General features: G+C 51.4%; 1 protein-coding gene across 7 annotated transcripts in view; it reads right to left on the bottom strand.

Annotated features, from left to right (window-relative positions):
* Nucleotides 1-240: 240 nt before the first annotated feature.
* The window catches only part of SCLY (selenocysteine lyase), a 38800-nt gene continuing 20890 nt past the window's right edge, over nt 241-18150 (bottom strand). For 4 of the 7 annotated variants that reach the window (XM_072796875.1, XM_072796876.1, XM_072796881.1 and 1 more), the window contains 9 exons: nt 16776-16829; nt 15618-15745; nt 15178-15342; nt 14228-14334; nt 7414-7450; nt 4750-4833; nt 3783-3885; nt 2738-2813; nt 241-1206 (listed from right to left, as the gene is read on the bottom strand). In XM_072796875.1, the coding sequence (XP_072652976.1) occupies nt 1053-1206; nt 2738-2813; nt 3783-3885; nt 4750-4833; nt 7414-7450; nt 14228-14334; nt 15178-15342; nt 15618-15745; nt 16776-16829 (908 nt within the window). In that variant the 3' untranslated portion in view covers nt 241-1052. The remainder of the gene's footprint in view (nt 1207-2737; nt 2814-3782; nt 3886-4749; nt 4834-7413; nt 7451-14227; nt 14335-15177; nt 15343-15617; nt 15746-16775; nt 16830-18150) is intronic. The other 3 variants (XM_072796878.1, XM_072796879.1, XM_072796882.1) reach the window with 1 other exon arrangement.

Here is an 18150-nt window from a genome sequence, read left to right as displayed (position 1 = left end):
TAGGGCGGGGCACCTGGGGATCGGCATGGCCTCTGCCTGGAAGCAGCAGGATGCCGCCTTCACGGACCCACTGTCTAGGGAGTCCCAGAGACACGGTCTCAGGCTGAATTTCTTAAGGTGAAGCCTAATCGCACAGCGATTAAATTGGGGTCACTACACACCCTCCGACGCCACCTCTGCGGCCAGCCCAGGCACATCGGTGACCCCCAGAGAAGCATCCGCTAGAGAAACCATAAAACGTCTAAGACCAGCCCTGGAATATTTTATTAGTTCATTTCATTTCTGACGATCATTTCCTCAACATCACCATGTAGTTCTTTGCACTTAAAACCACACATGAAAAATGTTCGGCAGTTAAGAAATCATTCCTATGGTACGTGTCTCCATCCGAGGTGGATCAGAACGCCACAGAGCACTCGTGAAGACGGGGGAATCCGTCTGTGGACATCGTGACGCCAGCGGGGTCAGGGGTGAGGTGATCTCCTGCCGCAGGGACGACCCGGTGTCCCCTACGCCCAGCCGCCCGTGACTCCACGGCCGAGCCGGAGCCCTGAGTCTGACCAAAAGGAAAAGGCGGGCGGGGCCTGGTGGCTCTAGGTGGCCGGGGCAGGCTGAGCGAGGACGGCCCTGGGAGGGGGGCGCGGAGCAGGGAGCGGGGGCCTGACCTCGTGACCTCAGTGGCCCCCGGCCGAGGAAGGGCTTGAGAAGGGCGGGGAGCAAGAGCACGCAGCACACGGGCAGGCGGGGGGCCACGGTGGCAGCAAAGTCAGGTTTCCTATTTCCATGGCAGCAGCTGACAGTCATTTGTCAACAGTAGCATTTTGTCTTCAGGATAAAAACGCCACCTTCCGGGAGGGTGGCACACACAGCAGGTCACCCCACTTCCCGGGGGGACACTGACTCGGCACTCCAACCTGCGCCACGGGCAGCGGTGACCGCCCCCCACCCGGCCCTCTAAGCACTTGCGGGTACAAAACTGAGACTCGGGCAACTCAAGAAGAGAGCCATCCTGGCGCAGCCCTCGGAAGGCCTTCCGTGAGGCGCCCTTGGCGCTAGGCCTGGCCCTCCAGCCGCGCCACGGCCTGCTTCAGGTCCCGCACGACGACGTCCACGTCGGCCCTGGTGGTGCTGCGGCCCACGCTGAGCCGGAGTGCGTTCCGGGCCACGTCGAAGGGGATGCCACAGCTCAGCAGCACCGGGGATGGCCTGCAGGGGCGAGGGGGCCGCTCAGCTGCCGGCCAGGAAAGGCCCTCGAGCTCCCTGGGGGTGGGGAAGGGACCCCGCCCCCTCTGCTCCGGGCCAGCTCCCCAGCTGGGGCTCCGGAGACCCTCCAGCTCTGCCAAACACCCCTGGGCCACCGTCCGCAGGGGCCCCCGTGTCAGCTCCGACTCTGGTGCGGCCCCTGCCCCGGCCCCACGAGGGCCTGACAAGACCGCCGGGACCGTGTCGGCGAGGCCGAGGCCTGTCACACGGAGTGACCAGGAGGAGGAGGTGCGCGGCTCACACGGGAGGCGGAGGCGCACCTGGCACTTGTCTGTTTGCCACAGCACCTGCGCCGGGCGCCGGGCTCCGCGCACACCAGGCTCCGTGAAGCCACCGCGGGGCAGCTCAGGAGCCCTGCCCTCCCCCCGGGGCTCACTGCTCATGTGCCCTCGCCCCCAACACAGGCCCAGGGTGGGGGGAGCAGCACAGCAGAGGTCGCTGTCACGACAGAGCTCCTAACAGCCGTCCCGATAAACGCCCCCCGGAGCCCAGGACTGGGCGGAGGGGACTGTCACCACCTCTGGTTCCCGAGGGTCTGTGCCAGAGGCCCCTGCAGTGCAGGCGAGAGTGACATGGCCGCAGCTCCTGGGCCCCGGCCCTCCCCCAGTGCGTGGCCTCACTTCCTATCCCAGAGGGGCGCCCCCGCCTCCCACGAGAGCCCTGAGTGTCTGCCTCCACCCCCCACCCCACCCCCCCCGCCAACAGGGCCACACTGGACATCTGTCCCCTCCTCAGCCTCTCCTCCCCTCTCCCTCATCTTTTGGCTGTTAAGACTCCAGACCGCACGTGCCTGGGCTTCCCCGTCTGGGAAACGGGCCACTCAGCCCTCCGTGAGCGGCGGCCACGGGCACTGTACCCTCCTGCACTCCAGCCTGGCCCCGGCCTCACGGCTCCTGACCGCCACTCTGGTGCCACATGCCGGCTCCTGGCCTCACCCGCCCTCGGGCAGCCTGCGGAGCTCTGAGGCCCGAGGAGGCCCTGCCATCCCCACCCAGCCTCAGCCCTCGGGGTACCGCGGCGCCAGCCACAGACCCTGACAGCCCGCCGTGACCACAGCTCTGCCCTCTCTGGGGCCCAGGCTGCCTTATCCGGCACTGCACCCACCCCTGCAGGACCCCCGCTCACAGCAGGGGGACAGTGAACCCTTGCTCCTCCTCCACCAGGGTCGGGCCACTGCCAGGGATGCCCGGGCCCCACACCCTCCCCTCCTGCCTCGGCCATGGGGGCCTGGCCTGTAATCCCTGGGGGCCACCAGGAACCAGCCTGGCCTGTCACAACCTCTCTGAGGACAGAGGGAGCTCAGGCAGCCCGCCCTGCTCCTCCCCTCCTTCCCACGCCTCCTTTGGCTGGGGCTTCCCCTTCTCCCCTCGGGCCTGCAACCTCTGGTTGTGTCTTGCGTCCCTGTTGGCTAGCTCTGGAAGCCCAGGCCCAGCTGCCTGCTGGATGCACCCCGGACCCCGCGTGGAGCACTCACCGATCTGCATGGTCCGAGTGGCACGCGGCCCCCACACTGGCCAGCAGCGTCCTGCACTGCGCTAGCACCAGGCGGCCTGGGGAGACACCGCAGGGGTGTGAGGTGGAGAGTGCACGCAGGGCCCTGCCTCCACCTCTCCTCGTCCCCCGCTGTAAGTTCTGAGGCTCCATCCCCTGTGCCACCTGCGGGGTGGGGTGGGGGGGTGTCTCCAGGGCAGAGGCCTCTCTCATCTCAGTGACAGAGCAACAGGATCCAGAGAAGATGGTCCCTCCTAGGTACGATTCTGGCTCATTAAACTGGCCTCGAACGTGCCATTTCCGGTCACCTGCCTAGGAAGACGCCCAGGACGCCCAGCAGCTGCCTTACTGTGTCATCTGTGGTCCGGGTAACACTTCAGCTTACATCTGTGTTTTCTAGAGGTGGGGCAACGGGAGCTGCCCGTACTAAGTGGGAGGGCACCTCGCTCTTCTGTCCCAAGCCCGGAGATAAAAGGAACAAACCCGCTCGCTGACTTCATTGGGAGAAGAACCTGCCTCATTTATGTGAACATGGGTCTCACTGAATACATCCAGGGAGCCACCACCTCTCTGCGGCCGCGCCAACCCCACACTCGGGGGACACGGAATCTCCTCCGTGAAACACGGCCGGCCCCCGCCTGGACTCAGCCCCAGCGCCGTGGGGGAGCCACGTTTTACTTTCTGGATCCCGCTAATCAGACGGTGTCCAGCCGGGAGGCAGTTACCGCAGGAACTCGGGTGCCCCCACCTGAGCCAGACCTTGACGCTGACCGCCTCTCCTCTCCCGCTCCCCATAAATCATCACGTCAAACCTGCTGACGGAAACGGCCGAGCTACGACCTGGCCTCAAGTCTGCTGTTTCCTTTCCTTCCCTGTCAGCTTCGGGCAGGCGCCGCACCTGGTGCTCACGGAGGCTGGGGATGCCCCGTGCGCCCCGCACACCACGCAACAGGCGGCCACAGCCTCCTGGGGACAGCCGCCCCGCCGGCGCCCACCGCCCCACACGCAGGCCGGGAAACCCTCGTCACCTTGGAGCTGGGGTCCCCGGATGGAAAAGTTGCACGTGTTGGGGAGTCGCTCGGTCCCTGGAAATCGGCTGTTCAGATGGATTCTCTGCTTATCAAATTCAGCCTGAAAAGTCAATGAGGAATTCGGAGCACACCGCACTCCCCCAGCTGTTTGACCTCGAGCCCAAATCTCAACCTCAACACATAGAATAATTAGTTCGTCAATGAGCATCTGCATTAGTCGTTACGGGGACTGACTGGAAAGCAAAGGTAATTAGGAGAAAAAAAATTGGAATACGCGTCACTCTCCTCAGTACGGCCATCAAGCCACTAGCTCTGCTGCATTTCCATCCTGTCCCTGACGATCACCACTCGGTCTCGAGCCCATGGCGGCTCGAGGGGGAGGTCCCCGGACTCAGGCTTCTAGCCTCTCCCCTGAGTGTCCCCAGAGTCCTCGGACCACCAGTCAATCAACCCCTGTCCTGCCTGCTGCCAGGGGGGGGCGCCAACCCCCACCCTCCGCTCAATCGAGGAATTAGGGGACAGACCCCACCCTCATCCCCATGGACCCCAGGCTCACCACCCCATCCCCCATCCCAGGCCCACCTCCTCATCCCCCGACCCAGACCCCAGGCTCACCTCCTCACGTCTCCCCCCACCACCGGCCCTGCCACCAGGGATCATTCCAGGCTTACCGCCCTTCTTCTCCTGCCCCACTGTGGACCAGACCCCAGGCTCACCTCCTTACTATCCCCAACCCAGACCCCAGGCTCACCGCCCCCCCTCCCCACCCCACACTCACCCCCTCGCCTCCCCATCTCTTGCCCCACCATGGACCCCAGGTTCATCACCCCCTCCCCACCCCACGCTCACCCCTCCCCTCCCCATCTCCTGCCCCACCGTGGACCCCAGGATCATCGCCCCCCTCCCCACCTCGCGCTCACCCCCTGGTCCCCCCTTACCTCCCCACCGCAGACCCTAGGCTCACCTCCAGCCGCTCCTCCAGGTAGTCACGAACATCTCTCATGTGGGCCTCGTAAGCCTCGCAGTTCTTGGTCACCAGCTCAGCGGCCTGGGGACACAATGCAAGAAAACACGTTTAATGGTGATAAAACGAAGGAGAATATGACACCCTTGAAGAGTAGAGGTGAGACTGCCTGATTTCAAACTGCTCTCTTCCTGGAACATGGGGAACAGACAATATTTACTGAGCACCACTAGGTGGCTGGGGCCACAGTAAGTGCTTGAGAAGAGTTATCTCACTTGTTCAACAGGAATTCACTTTATCAGGCACTTTGGAGATAGGGCACTCCTGATGCCCGAGGCACAGCCTGAGGCACAGCCAGTCCACAGAGCAGGAAGGCAGGGAGGCGGGGCGGGCTCTCCCCAGGGCGAGGGGCACACAGGGTGAAGGGGGCAGAGCAGAGCCAGGTGCTCAGGGACAAGGCAGCAGGAGGGGCAAATGCCTGGAGGAGGTGACCCAGGGGGACAGGGCCCTGGGGCCTCGGACAGGCAGGGTCAGTGCAGACACACGGAGGTTTTGAGAAGGGGGTGAGATGCCCTGATTTGCATGTGCAACAGTCATTCTGGATGCTGTGCAGAGAATGGAAGGGACCATGGCAGGTGTCCCGGCCCAGAGTCCGCAGCCACGGAGACACACAAGATGCAGACCCCGATATATTGTAGAGATGGGACTGGCTGGTGGCTTGCCAGGTACAGGGGACAAGGACAAGGTGGGCACCTCCCAGATTTCCCAATGAGGTCCTGGGTGGTGGGAGGCACCGTGGGGGGCGAGGGGAGCCAGGGAGGAGATGCACACGTGGGCCCAGAGGGAATGTCAAGCAAGCAGGTGGGGACCTGGGTCCCTCAAAAGAAGGGTCAGGACCTGCCCTGAGCACAGGCTGCTGGTGGAGCCGCAGGCCGGGACGAGTGCCACCAGGGAGCAGTTGTGCGGAGGAGGCTGAGATGGTGCCGGGAGGCTGGCCAGTGGCAAGGAGGTGAAGGCCTGGCAGGGGCAGAGGGGAAAGGAGCTGGCTGGTGGGCGGGCCAGCAGCGGCTGTGCTGGCCCACGGGGCTGGGCCTCCCCTGCGGGATCCAGGGGAGAGGAGGGAGGATCGGTGAGCCTGGGTGTCAGGAATGGCGGGGGGGGGTGTGCAGGCCTGTGGAGGCTGGAACGTTCCAATGGAGAGGACATGGGTAGGAGGTGCTCTTCAGGAAGCACACAGGGAAAGGGGTGGCGGGAAGCCTGGCAGACGCTGGCCAGCTGGCCATGGCCTGGGACGTTGCTCCGGGGAGGGGCCTCGGGAAGCTGAGTGTGTGAAGGGCGCGAGTGCATGCATGGAGGGCGGCCGGGCCGTGGCGGTGGTGGGTCACAGAAGCCAGGCAAGGTGCCAGTGTGCCGGGGCGCTGCCGTCATGAGAAATCGCTTTGGGAAGCTGCGTCTTGTAGGCGGGACGGCCAGGGCTCGGGCTGGAGAGAAGGCCCCGGCCCAGGCTATCCGTGGGCCTGTCAGGCGGTCTCTACGTACAGACATCGCCGCCTTTCCCACATTAGCGGAGGCTTCGAGAGCATTTCCCGTTCAGCGCTAAGCACCTGCAGGCCACTCCACAGACCTCAGAAAGTACACCTCGGGGGTGACGACACAATTGGAGGCTTCTTCTAACATCAGTCCGTTTATTGGGCTCGTGAACATGGTCTCCCCAAGGCCCGGCCACCCGGTAAAGCCGCTGGGGGAATGGGCTGCAGGATGACAGAAGTACACAGGTCTCTGCCCGGGGCCCAGCGCTGAGCTCCCGAAACCCCCGTAACTGCCTCAGGGATAAGACCACCAGGAGCACCTCTTGTTCTGGTATTTGGCCTTCGGTTCCTGACGCTGAGTTCCTAGAGCCCTTGGAATTTCCTGGGAGACAGCAGTGTCTTGTTCTAAAGCGGTGACGCTGTGGGGGCTCCCGGATGGAGTGGGCACTGGAAGGCATGATGAGAAGCTGGGAATTTCCCAGCCCTCCCCCTTCTCCAGAGAGGATAGAGGGGCTAAACCTTGGTGATTGGTCAAATCTCCACAAAACCCCCAACAGCATGGCTTTGGAGAGCTTCTGGTTGCTGAACATGTGCGGGCGCTGGGAGGGTAGTGCCCCGCCCCACACCTTGCCCTACGTATTTCGTATTTCTTCCAGTCCCGATGGTCATCCCTCCTTTATCATGTCCTTTCACAATAAGCCTGGAATCTATTGGGACGAGTGTTTCTGTAAGTCCCGTGAGCTGATCTGGCAAACTCACTGAACCCGGGGCGGGGTCATGGGAACTGCAGGCGGAGCTGGCCAGCAGAAGCACAGGTGACAACTGGGACTTCCGACTGGTGCCTGAAGTGGGGCCGAGTGGGGCAGTCCTGTGAGCCTGAGCCCCTGACCTGTGGGGTCTGACACTGTGTCCAGGCAGGCGGGGTCAGAATTGAGTTAGACTGCAGGACACCCAGCTGGTGTCACGGAACGGTTCTGAGTGGAAATCGCTGCCCCGACACCCACACCCGGTGTCGGAGTGCTGGGCGCACAGCGGTCTTGTGGGAGGAGAGACTCCCCCGGAGGAAGACTCGGGTTATCCCGAAGCACATGAGACAAAGCACCTGCTCGCTCTGTCCGAGCTCCCCAAGGCTTACCTTTCCAAGGCCAGCAATCATCGGGGTGTTCTCCGTCCTGTAAGACACAAGGGATTCAATCCTATTTCCATGCAAAGCAAGTAACGGATGCCCCAGGACAGAATCCTGTCTGTGAAAGTCAGGAGTTCAGACAAAAAGAGAATAAAAAAACACAAAAAACAAAAACAGAATCACACCCACCTCTCTCCTAGTCATGTACCATGAGCTTGCCTCGACGGCAGCTGGAGGCCCCCAAACCCTCCCCGCGAAGCTTCTGCCCAGTCACGGGGGACACGGCCCGCCTTGGGCAGTACTCGCTGGGTGTCCAGAGTGACAATTGTGTCTGGACCTTCTTCCTACTCAGGAGAAAGCCCTCCTCCAACGGCAGACCTCAGGGCCCCACTGTCGAACCAGGCGGGGGCCCAAAGACCTCAGCTCAACTGGATTCCCTTCAGCTGAAGCCTCTCAACTGTCACGAGGGATGAATCCTCTGCTACTAGAGATTGTGTGCGTGCAAGCAAGGGGCAGCAGGACCCCCTGGAGACCGGTGGCTCTCGCTCAGCTCCAACGAGCTGAAAACAGAACTCCTCAGTCTATTTTCAGGAAAAACAGAGCAAATCACTCACTGAATACTTTTCTGAATTTTGAATTTTAGTTGAAGTTTTCTGAAACCTCGGGAGCTGGCTGCTGCTTGCTGACCCGAAGATAACAAGATAAGTGAACACGAAGCGCAGGGCATTACACGTAACGTGATCCTGCAGCTCTGCCTTTGACAAGTTTATTGGTCACTTCTGTCTACAGAGACTGGCTCTGACACCTGCGGGTGGTCAGGCAAGAGCAAGGAGCTCTGCGTGGAGGACCCGGAGGTCTGAGCTTGTCCTCCACCCGAGCTCTTCGACCACCGTGAGATCCTAATGACACCTCCTCTACGGGGCTCACACCTCTCAGCTGTCGGACAGCACGACCCGACCAAGGGCACCTCTCAAGGTCTGTGACCAGGGAGTACCTGGAGGGGCTGCCCAGGTGGAAGAGCCGGGACCCTATGTGGAAGTTGGAGCCTGTCCCGCCTCCACCCACCCCTCCCTCCTAGCATCCAGTCTGCTGCCTCCTCCATCTGGAGTCACGCAAACCCTGCTTCCCACTCATAGTCCATACACTGAACTATTATGGCTCCCCAAGCACCTGATGTTATGCCTCTTGGCGTTTTTTTTTTTTTAACTTTTCAAAAAAGATAATGTAGATTTAGGGGTGCTTGGGTGGCTCAGTCAGTTAAGCCTTTGGCTCAGGTCCTGATCCCAGGGTCCTGGGATCAAGCCCCACATCAACAGGGAGTCAGCTTCTCCCTCTGTCCCTCCCCCTGCTCATGCTATTAAATAAAACTCAAAAATAAAAAAAATTTAAATAAAAGGATCATGTAGATTCATATGTGCTTATAAGAAATAACAGAGACATTCTGTGTACCGGTTACTCAGCTTCCCCCCAGTGACACTAGGGTACAAGATCACAGGCTACTGATAAGATACAGAATGTTTCCACCACCATGAAGTCCTCTCCTGTTGGCCTTTCATAACCAGACCTGCTTCCCTTTGGCCCCACCCTTTCCTTGGCCCGCTGGCAACTGCTAATCTCTTCTCCACCTCTATTTCTGTCATTTCAAGAATGTCCTGTAAATGGAATCACAGTTATAATTCTGGGGGGACTGGCTTTTTTCATTCACCGTAATTCTCTGGAGATTCCTTCCCGGCTGCTGCGTGTATCAATAGTTAAGTGCTTTTCATTACTGAGCGGTGTCCCTGGCACAATGTGCCACAGCTTGTTAAGCCAGCCACTCGTTATAGGACATCTGGGTTGCTTACAGTTTGTGGCTATTGCAAAGAAAGCTGCTAGACACCCTTGCATACGGGGTTTTGTGTGCATTTTCGTCTGTCTGCATTTCTCTGGGATATGTGTTCCGGGAGTGCTACTCCCAGGTTATATGGTGTGTGCATATTGAATTTTAAAAGAAAATGCCAAGCTGTTTTCCAGAGCAGTTGTACCATTTCCACCCCCCACCGGCCATGTGTGAGTGAAGCAGCATCTCTGCATCTTCAACAGCATTCATGTTGTCCCTGGTTTTTGTGTGACCCCTTCTGGTAGGTGTGGAGTGATGCCTCATTGTGGCTTTCATTAGCATTTCCCTAATAGCTAAAGATGTTCAGTATCTACTCATGTGCTTACTTGCTATCCGTGTATCCTCTTTGGTGTGATGTCTTTTGCCCATTGTTTGAATTGTTTGGGAGGTTTTTGTTGAATTTTGGAAGTTCTTTATGTATTGTATTCTAGATACTAATCCTTTGAGGATATATTCTTCTATTGCACAGCTTGTCATTTTATCCTCTTAATATCCTCTTTTGTGGGGCGAAAGGTTTAAATTTTGATGAAGTTCAATTATCACTGTTCCTTTGTATGGACCCTTTTGGTATCAAGTCTAAGATCTCTTTGCCAAAGCCTAGAGCCAGAAGAGGTTTTCCCGTTTTTTTCCCCCCAATAAAAGTTCTATTGCTTTATGTTTCACATTTAAGTTCATCATGTATCCCGAGTTTTATCAAGGGTGAGACTTAGGTTGAGGTTTGTCTTCTGTGTGAGGATGTCTAATTGCTCCAGCACCATCTGTTGAAAGAGAATCTTTCTTCCACTGAAGTACTTTTGTATCTTTGTCAAGAATCATTTGGGCATACTTCTGGTTGTATCTGTTCTGTTCCACTGGTCTACTTGGTAAGCTTTTAAATTTTTTAAAAATATTATTTATTTATTTGAGAGAGAGTGAGAGAGTATGAGCAGGGATGAGAAGGAGAAGCAGGCTCCAGGGAAAGCAGGGAGTCTGACGTGGGGTTTGATCCCAGGACCCCAGGATTATAACCCGAGTTGAAGGCAGAGGCTTAACTGACCAAGCCACCCAGGTGCCCCTGTGTGCTAAGTTTTCAGTAGAAATTGGGTTTATTTATCAATTTGGGGAGAACTGACCTCTTTACTATACTGAGTCCTCCGATCCATGAACATAGTATGTCTCTCCACTTATTTAGATCTTTGCTTTCTTTTATCCACATTAGTTTTCAGGTTACAACTCCTCTCAGTATTTGAGTGATTATAAATGGTATTAATTTTGTTGTTCATTTTTAATTTTGTTGTTCATATGTTCATTACCAATATATAGGAATATAATCAATTTTTGTATGTTTATATTGTAACCTGTGTTCTTGCTGAATTCACATATCAGTGATCTTTCTTAACATTCCTCGGGATTTTCTAGAGACAATCATGTAATCTACAAACAGGGACAGTTCTATCTCCTTTCTTTACATTTCCTATTCTTGCCTACTAGAACTTCCAGCACTGTTGAAAAAGAGGTGAGAGTGGACCTCCCCAGCCTGTCCCTGATCACTGGAGTAAAATGTTCAGGTCTTCGCTGTTGAGTGTGATGTTAGGTGTCAGTTTTTTTGGTAAATACCCTTTTCAAGCTGAAGTTCTCCTCTAGTCATATTTTTAATGAATGAATATTGAATTCTATTAAATGCTTTTTCTATGTTGAATGATGTTATTTCTTCTTCTTCTTCTTCTTTTTAAATAGGTTCCATACCCAGTGTGCGGCTCAGCATGGGGCCTGACCTCACAACCCTGAGATCAAGAGTCAAACGCTAAACTGACTGAGCCATCCAGGTACCCCAATTTTTCTTCTTGAATATGCTACACTACATTGATTGATTTTGCATCCCTGGAACAAACTCCCACTTCATCATGGTATAGATATTATTTTTATGTGTTGCTGAATTCCATTTGCTAATATTAAAGATTTCTGCATCTAAATTCATGAGAGGTATTTAGTCCATAGTTTTATTTTTTTGTACCATCTTTCTGGTTTTGGTATAAATTCATAAAATGAATTGGGGAAGCATTCCCTCCTATTTTTCTAGGAGAAACTGCATAGAAATAGTGTTAATTCTTTAAATCTTTGGTAGAAGTCTCTTGTGAAACTATCTGGGCTTGGAGATTTCTTTTGGGGGAGTTTTAAAATTATAAAACTAATTTACTTTTCCTAATAGTGTTAAAGTTACCTAAATGACCTAATCTCATATTAGGTTAAGTTATAGTAATTTGTTTTTTGATGAAATAGTCCACTTCACCTGAATTTTCAAATTCATGTGTGTAAGGTTGTTCATAGCATTTCTAATTATCCTTTTGATGTCTGTAGGGTCTGCAGGGTCTTTTTTTTTTTTTTTGTATATTTTTTTATTGGAGTTCAATTTGCCAACATATAGCATAACACCCAGTGTTCATCCCGTCTGCAGTCATTCTTGATATTGGCAATTTGTTTCTTCTTTCCTTTTCTCCTTTGTCAGTCTTACTACAGGTTTCTTGGGGTATTTTTTTAAATCAAGCTTTTCTTTTAATTCCAGCATACTTAACATACAGTGTTGTATTAGTTTCAGGTGTATAATATAGTGAGAGATTGGTCAGCTTTATCAATATTTTTAAAAGGTTATTTCTTTGTTTCAATTATTTTTTAAAAATTATTTTTGTTTTTTCAGGGCACCTGGGTGATCAATTGGTTGAGTGCCCAACTTTTGATTTCAGCTCGGGTCATGATCTCAGAGTCTGGAATCAAGCCTTTCAATGGGCTCTGCACTAAGCGAAGATTCCCTCCCTCCCTCTCCCTCTGCCCCTCTTTCTGCTTTCTTTCTCTCTCCCCCTAAAAACAAATAAAATCTTTTAAAAAATTATTTTGGGGGGATTCCAGGTGGCTCAGCAGTTTAGCACCTGCCTTCGGCCCAGGGCGTGATCCTGGAGTTCTGGGATCAAGTCCCAGGTCAGGGTCCCTGCATGGAGTCTGCTTCTCCCTCTGCCTGTGTCATTTTTTAAAATGTTATCTTAACATTTTCTTCCACATGTATTTTGAACCACGTCAGTGCTATAATGTTTAGCTTAAGCCATCAAACATAATTTAGAAACTCAAGAGAAAAGCCTATTTTATTTACCCATACTTTGCTTACCCTGCTTTGTTTCTTCTGATGTTTCAGGTTTCCTTTTTTTACTGTTGCTTTTCTGTTTAAAGAACTTCCTTTAGTCATTTTTAGCATTGGTCTTCTGGTGACAAATTCTGTTAAGGATTCCTTTATTCAAGAATGTTTTCATTTCCTCTTTATTCCTGAAGGCTCTTTCTGCTGTATATAGGATTCTGGCTTGACAGTACTTTCAATGCTTGCAAAATATTGCATCACTTCCTTCTGGTCTCCATGGATTTCTTTTGGTTTATCCTGCTTGGGGTTTGTTCAGGTTCTTGAAACTGTAGGTTCATGTTTCTTGCCAAATTTGGGAAATTTTCAGCCATTATTTCTTCAAGTTCTTTTTCATCTCACCCTTTCTCCTCTCTTCCTGAGATATCAATGAAATGATTGTTAGATCTTCTGTTATGGTCAAACAAGGTCCCTGAGGTGTGGTTCAATTTTCTGCCCAGTCTAATTCTTCCCTGTTGTTTAGATTAGGTAATTCTATTGTTCTCTTTCTATTCACGGATTCTTTCCTCTGTTGCCTTTATTCTGCTGCTGAGCCCATCCACTGAGTTGCTGCAGTTTTTAGTTCTAAAATTTCCACTTAGTTCTTCTTTCTATCTTCTTTGTCTTTGCTGACACTTTCATTTGTTTCAGGTGTGTTCATAATTGGAGCATTTTTCTTGCGTCTGCCTTACAATCTTTGTCAAATAATTCTGACATTTTTGTCATCTCAGTGTCAGTGCTGGAATCTATTGTCTCTTTTTATTCAGTTTAAGATCTTCTTGGTTCTTGATACGATGAGTGCTTTTCAATTGAAACCTGGACATTTCCATATTATGTTATGAGAGTCTGGATGTTACTTAACCTTTCTGTTTTAGCTGGCTTGTTTTGACACTGTTCTAGCAGGGGAAGGAGTATGCCAGCTTGTTGCTGCCAGGTGGAGGTAGGAATCTAGGTTCCCTACTCAGCCTGTGTGGACACCCAAGGGGAGGACACACCTTCTCAGTAAAGATGTATGTGGAAGCTCATGTGGTCTTCATTGACACCACTGTAAGGGTTCCTTGTTACTGGCTGGCCGAGATGGAAGTCCTGGATCCCTACTAGGCCCTTTATGACACACCTGGTGTGGGTATGGGGATGTCTTGTTACAGGCTGTGCAGGTGGAAGTCTGGGCTCTCTACTCTGCCTTTGCTGGCATGGGTTGGGATGGCAGCATTTTACCATGTGGTGATTGGCTGGAGTAAAAGCTGAACTAAAAGTTCTCTGTCTTGCTAGGCTGTCCTATTTTTGGCCCACTGTCTGCAGAGAGTTGGCTTTGGTTGGAGATTTTTTTCTGTCCTCATTGGTGTTTCTGAGTTGCAGGCTTCATCAGCTCTAAGTCAGGCATAAATGAGGTAAAATAAAAGCCAGGGAACCCACTACCATGTTGTTCCTGTTTCTCCCTCTTGTTAGAATTTCTAATAAAAGGTGTGATCTTGATATCACCTCATTCCCTGGTTAAAGTACCACTGTATATCACAGGGACACAGGAGCTATCAGAAAGAAAGCCAGGTGCTTCTGTGCAACCCTGCGCATCCCACAATCATGAGAATGGCAGCACATCTCATCCAGGAAGGCTCCAGCTTTGAATCCTCTCCATAGAGACTGAAGATCTATGAATCTGCAGAACCCATCAGTAGAGCGAATTCTGACTCAGTAATGATGTGGAATGTGCTATTAAAGTTCTCCCAAGAAACAAAGAAAAGTTACTGCTCTATAGATCAACAAGAGGCCAGTAGGTCAGAAACTTCATTAACCTTCTACCTTACCCTGGCCTGAAATTCCGTTCTTGTCCACCTCCAAACAGCATAGGGTACAGAGGAGTAAGTTCACCAAGCCCTCGGATGTAAAGTGCTCCAATCCTGGGACCATAGAACTGAAACAAAAAGTCCATCATTTATTTAAAAGAGCCTCCTGAGTTCCTACTCTGTCAGCATGCTGAGTGCTTAGAGCACACAGAGAAATACTCTGTACTGTAAGGGCCCCACAGTTGTGCTACCTGTCACCACTCTGGACACGTCAGAGTCACAGAAGCCTGGGGGTACAGGGCAGAGCCTGGACTCTTATCCCCAGCCCAGTGGCACCAAAGCTTAACTGCACATCGCAGAACAGGATTTGTAAAAGGAGAGGGGCTGGCGCTAGAGATTGCCAAGGGTTTTTCCTGGGTTTGACTCCAGGTTTTCAAACTGACATTTAGCTAAAACCATCAAGTGCCACAGTGTCAGGTCAGCACACATACTCCTTTGGAAACTAGCTGAGCACCATGCTTCAAAACAGAGGACTAAAAATGTTTCATGTTCTAATCAGCTGCCAGAAGGATGAGTCAAGTCTCAGAAGGGTCTTCACTACTAATGTTTCCTCTCTTCCACCTTAAAGAGAAAGCTGCTAAAGCCAAACCTTTGCATTCAGGAGCTGCACTTTAAATCAAGTTAGGGAAAGCAACATCTTGAATCTCACATCTTCCATTCTTGGGTGAGGGGGTTACAAGAGGGCTGACGAGGTGTCTGCAGGCACTCTCTGCCCACGGCGGAGGACATGCAGTATCTGGCTGAAGCCATTGCCTTAGGTCTCACCTGAGGCCCCCATGCCCCCACATGACCCTGCCTGGCCACCCCTTCTTCAAGCTGCCCTACTGGACAACAAATCGATGACCAATGGATGGGCTCTGCTCTATGGGAGCCTTGAGCCCCCGGAGGGAAGGAGGGCTCTGTGTACACACCTTGTGCCCCACGATGGTCAGCAAGTCCACGCCCAGGTCCTCCACATCCACGCGCTGTTTCCCCAGGGCCTGCGCAGCGTCTGTGTGCAGCAGAATGACCGGCAGCCCAGAAGCAGCACGCTTCTGGTTCAGGGCTTTAATTCGCTGACTGATTTCAGAGATGGGCTGCAGTAGGGAAAAATAAACAGTTGAGTATGCTGCTTTGATTTCATGAAAACTGAATGAAAGAAATAAGGAGTCATTAATGAGGACAGGCAAAGGAGAGGAAGAGGAGGAAGAAGAAGAGGAAGAAGAGGAGGAAGAGGAGGAAGAAGAAGAGGAGGAGGAAGAAGATGATGAAGAAAAAGAAGAGGCCCCAGGTGAGACACATGAGAATATCAAGTAGGGCCTGGGCCCCCTTCATTCCTCATTACATTTTCTTAAAAGGATAAATAACTCACCATGATGACGCCAGTCTCGTTATTGGCCAGCATAATAGTCACAAGGCAGGTGGCTGGGCGGACAGCTGCCAGGATGTCCTCGACTTCCACCTGCCCATTCACCTTGGACACTGGCACAAAGGTGACCGCTGAGGAAAAAAACACATGTACCAAGGTTACTCTTATAGAACAACCTTTTTGGAAAGCTCATTTAGATATATAGATATAGCTTAACAAAAGTATTTTCCACATTAAAAAAGTAATTTATGGGCAGCCCGGGTGGCTCAGCGGTTTAGCGCCACCTTCAGCCCAGGGCCTGACACTGGAGACCAAGGATTGAGTCCCACGTTGGACTCCCTGCATGAAGCCTTCCCTCTGCCTGTGTCTCTGCCCCCCACCCCGTGTGTCTCTAATGAATAAATATATAAATAAAATCTTAAAAAATAATTTATTGTAAAAATTCAGAAAACTAAGGAATATAAATCACCTATCATCCCAGCACACGGGCTCAGCCAACATGAGTGATCCATTAATGCAGCTCCAGTTGCTGAGTTTGTTTTTTGCTGATGAGGGGCCCATGAGGGGGTAATATACTCTTAGTTCATGAGAACATCCTTAAAAAAATTTTTTTTAGGGCAGCCCCGGTGGCTCAGCGGTTTAGCGCCACCTTCAGCCTGGGGTGTGATCCTGGAGACCCGGGATCGAGTCCCACGTTGGGTTCCCTGCACGGAGCCTACTTCTCTCTCTCTCTCTCTCTCTCTCTGCCATGAATAAATTAAATCTTTAAAAAACAAAAAAAAATTTTTTTAATTCCCGTATAATTAATATGTGGTGTTATAGTAGTTTCAGGTCTACAATATAGTGATTCAACACTCCTATCCACTACCCACTGCTCATCACAGTAAACATACTCCCCATCTCCTCTTTCTTCCATCCTCCCCCCCACTCACCTGCCCTCTGGTGACCATCAGTGTGTTCTCTAGAGTTAAGTCTGTTTTTTGTTTGTCTCTTTTTAAATTTGCTTGTTTTCTTAACTGCACAAATGAATGAAACCATATGGTATTTGTCTTTCTCTGACTTATTTTACTTGGCATTATACTCTCTAGATCTATACAGGTTGTTGCAAAAAGCAAGATTTCATTCTTTCCTTGGCCGAGGTATTCCATTGTATATACGTACCCTGTTTTCTTCCATCTATCAGTGGGCACTTGGGTTGCTTCCATGTCTTTGCTACTGTAAACAATGCCGCAAAAAACACAGCATATAACTTTTCAAGTTAGTATTTTCATACTCTGGGTAAATACCCAGGAGTATGACTACAGGATCATATGTAATTCTATTTTTAATTTATTTTTTATTTTTTTTATTTATGATAGTCACACAGAGAGAGAGAGAGAGAGAGAGAGGCAGAGACACAGGCAGAGGGAGAAGCAGGCTCCATGCACCGGAAGCCTGACGTGGGATTCGATCCTGGGTCTCCGGGATCGCGCCCTGGGCCAAAGGCAGGCGCCAAACTGCTGCGCCACCCAGGGATCCCCTCTATTTTTAATTTTTAAAGGAACCTTCATACTGTTTCCACAGTGGCTACACTAGTTTGCATTCCCACCAACAGTGCATGAGGGTTCCTTTTTCTCCACATCCTTGCCAATACTTGTTGTTTCTTGTATTTTTGATTTTAGCTTTTCTGACAGGTATGAGGTGATCTCATTGTAGATTTGGTTTGCATTTCCCTGATGATAAGTGATGTTGAGCATCTTTTTATGTGCCTGTTGGCCATCTGGCTTCTTCTTTAGAGAATGTTCACTTTTTAATTGGATATTTGATTTTTTGGTGTTGAGTTGTCTGAGTTCTTTATATACTTCGGATATTATTGCAAATATCTCCTCCCATTCAGTAGGTTGTCTTTTTGTTTTGTTGATTGTTTCCTTCGCTGTGTAAAAGCTTTAAATTTTGATCTATTCCCAATAGTTTACTTTGATTTTGTTTTCCTTTGCCTCAGTAGACATATCTTGAAAGAAGCTGCAATGCCAATGTCAATAAATTACTGACTGCTCTCTCTTTTAGGATTTTTATGGTTTCGGGTCCTACATTTAGGTCCGCAATTCTCTTTGAGTTTAATTTTGCATACAGTGTAAGAAAGTGGTCCAGTGTCATTCTTTTGCATGTAGCTGTCCTGTTTTTCCCAGTGCCATTCGTTGAAGAAACTGTCTTTTTCCCATTGGCTAGTCTTTTCTGCTTTGTTGAAAATTAATTGGCCAGATCATTAAGGGTTTATTTCTGGGTTCTATTCTGTTTCATTTCAGACATACTCTTCTGTCTTCTGAATTTTTCTAACTCTGTGTCTGTTTCTATGTGTTAGAAAAGTCAGCTACATCTCCTGCTCTTGAAAGTAGTGGCCTTATGAAGACAAGGTCCTATAGCGCCCTGCTGTGCAATGTTCCCTGTTCACAGAACCCAGAGCTTTAGGGGTGTCTGCCTATGTGTGTTGCGTGCACTCTACTGTTGTGGCATTTGCCTTCAGTGTAGTTGTCTGCAATGGCTGTCTTTGCCTGTT

Source organism: Canis lupus, chromosome 24 (assembly GCF_048164855.1).
Source record: "Canis lupus baileyi chromosome 24, mCanLup2.hap1, whole genome shotgun sequence".
Taxonomy (NCBI): Eukaryota; Metazoa; Chordata; class Mammalia; order Carnivora; family Canidae; genus Canis; species Canis lupus.
Note: the sequence above shows the minus strand (reverse complement) of the source record. Positions and strands in the feature narration are given on the sequence as shown.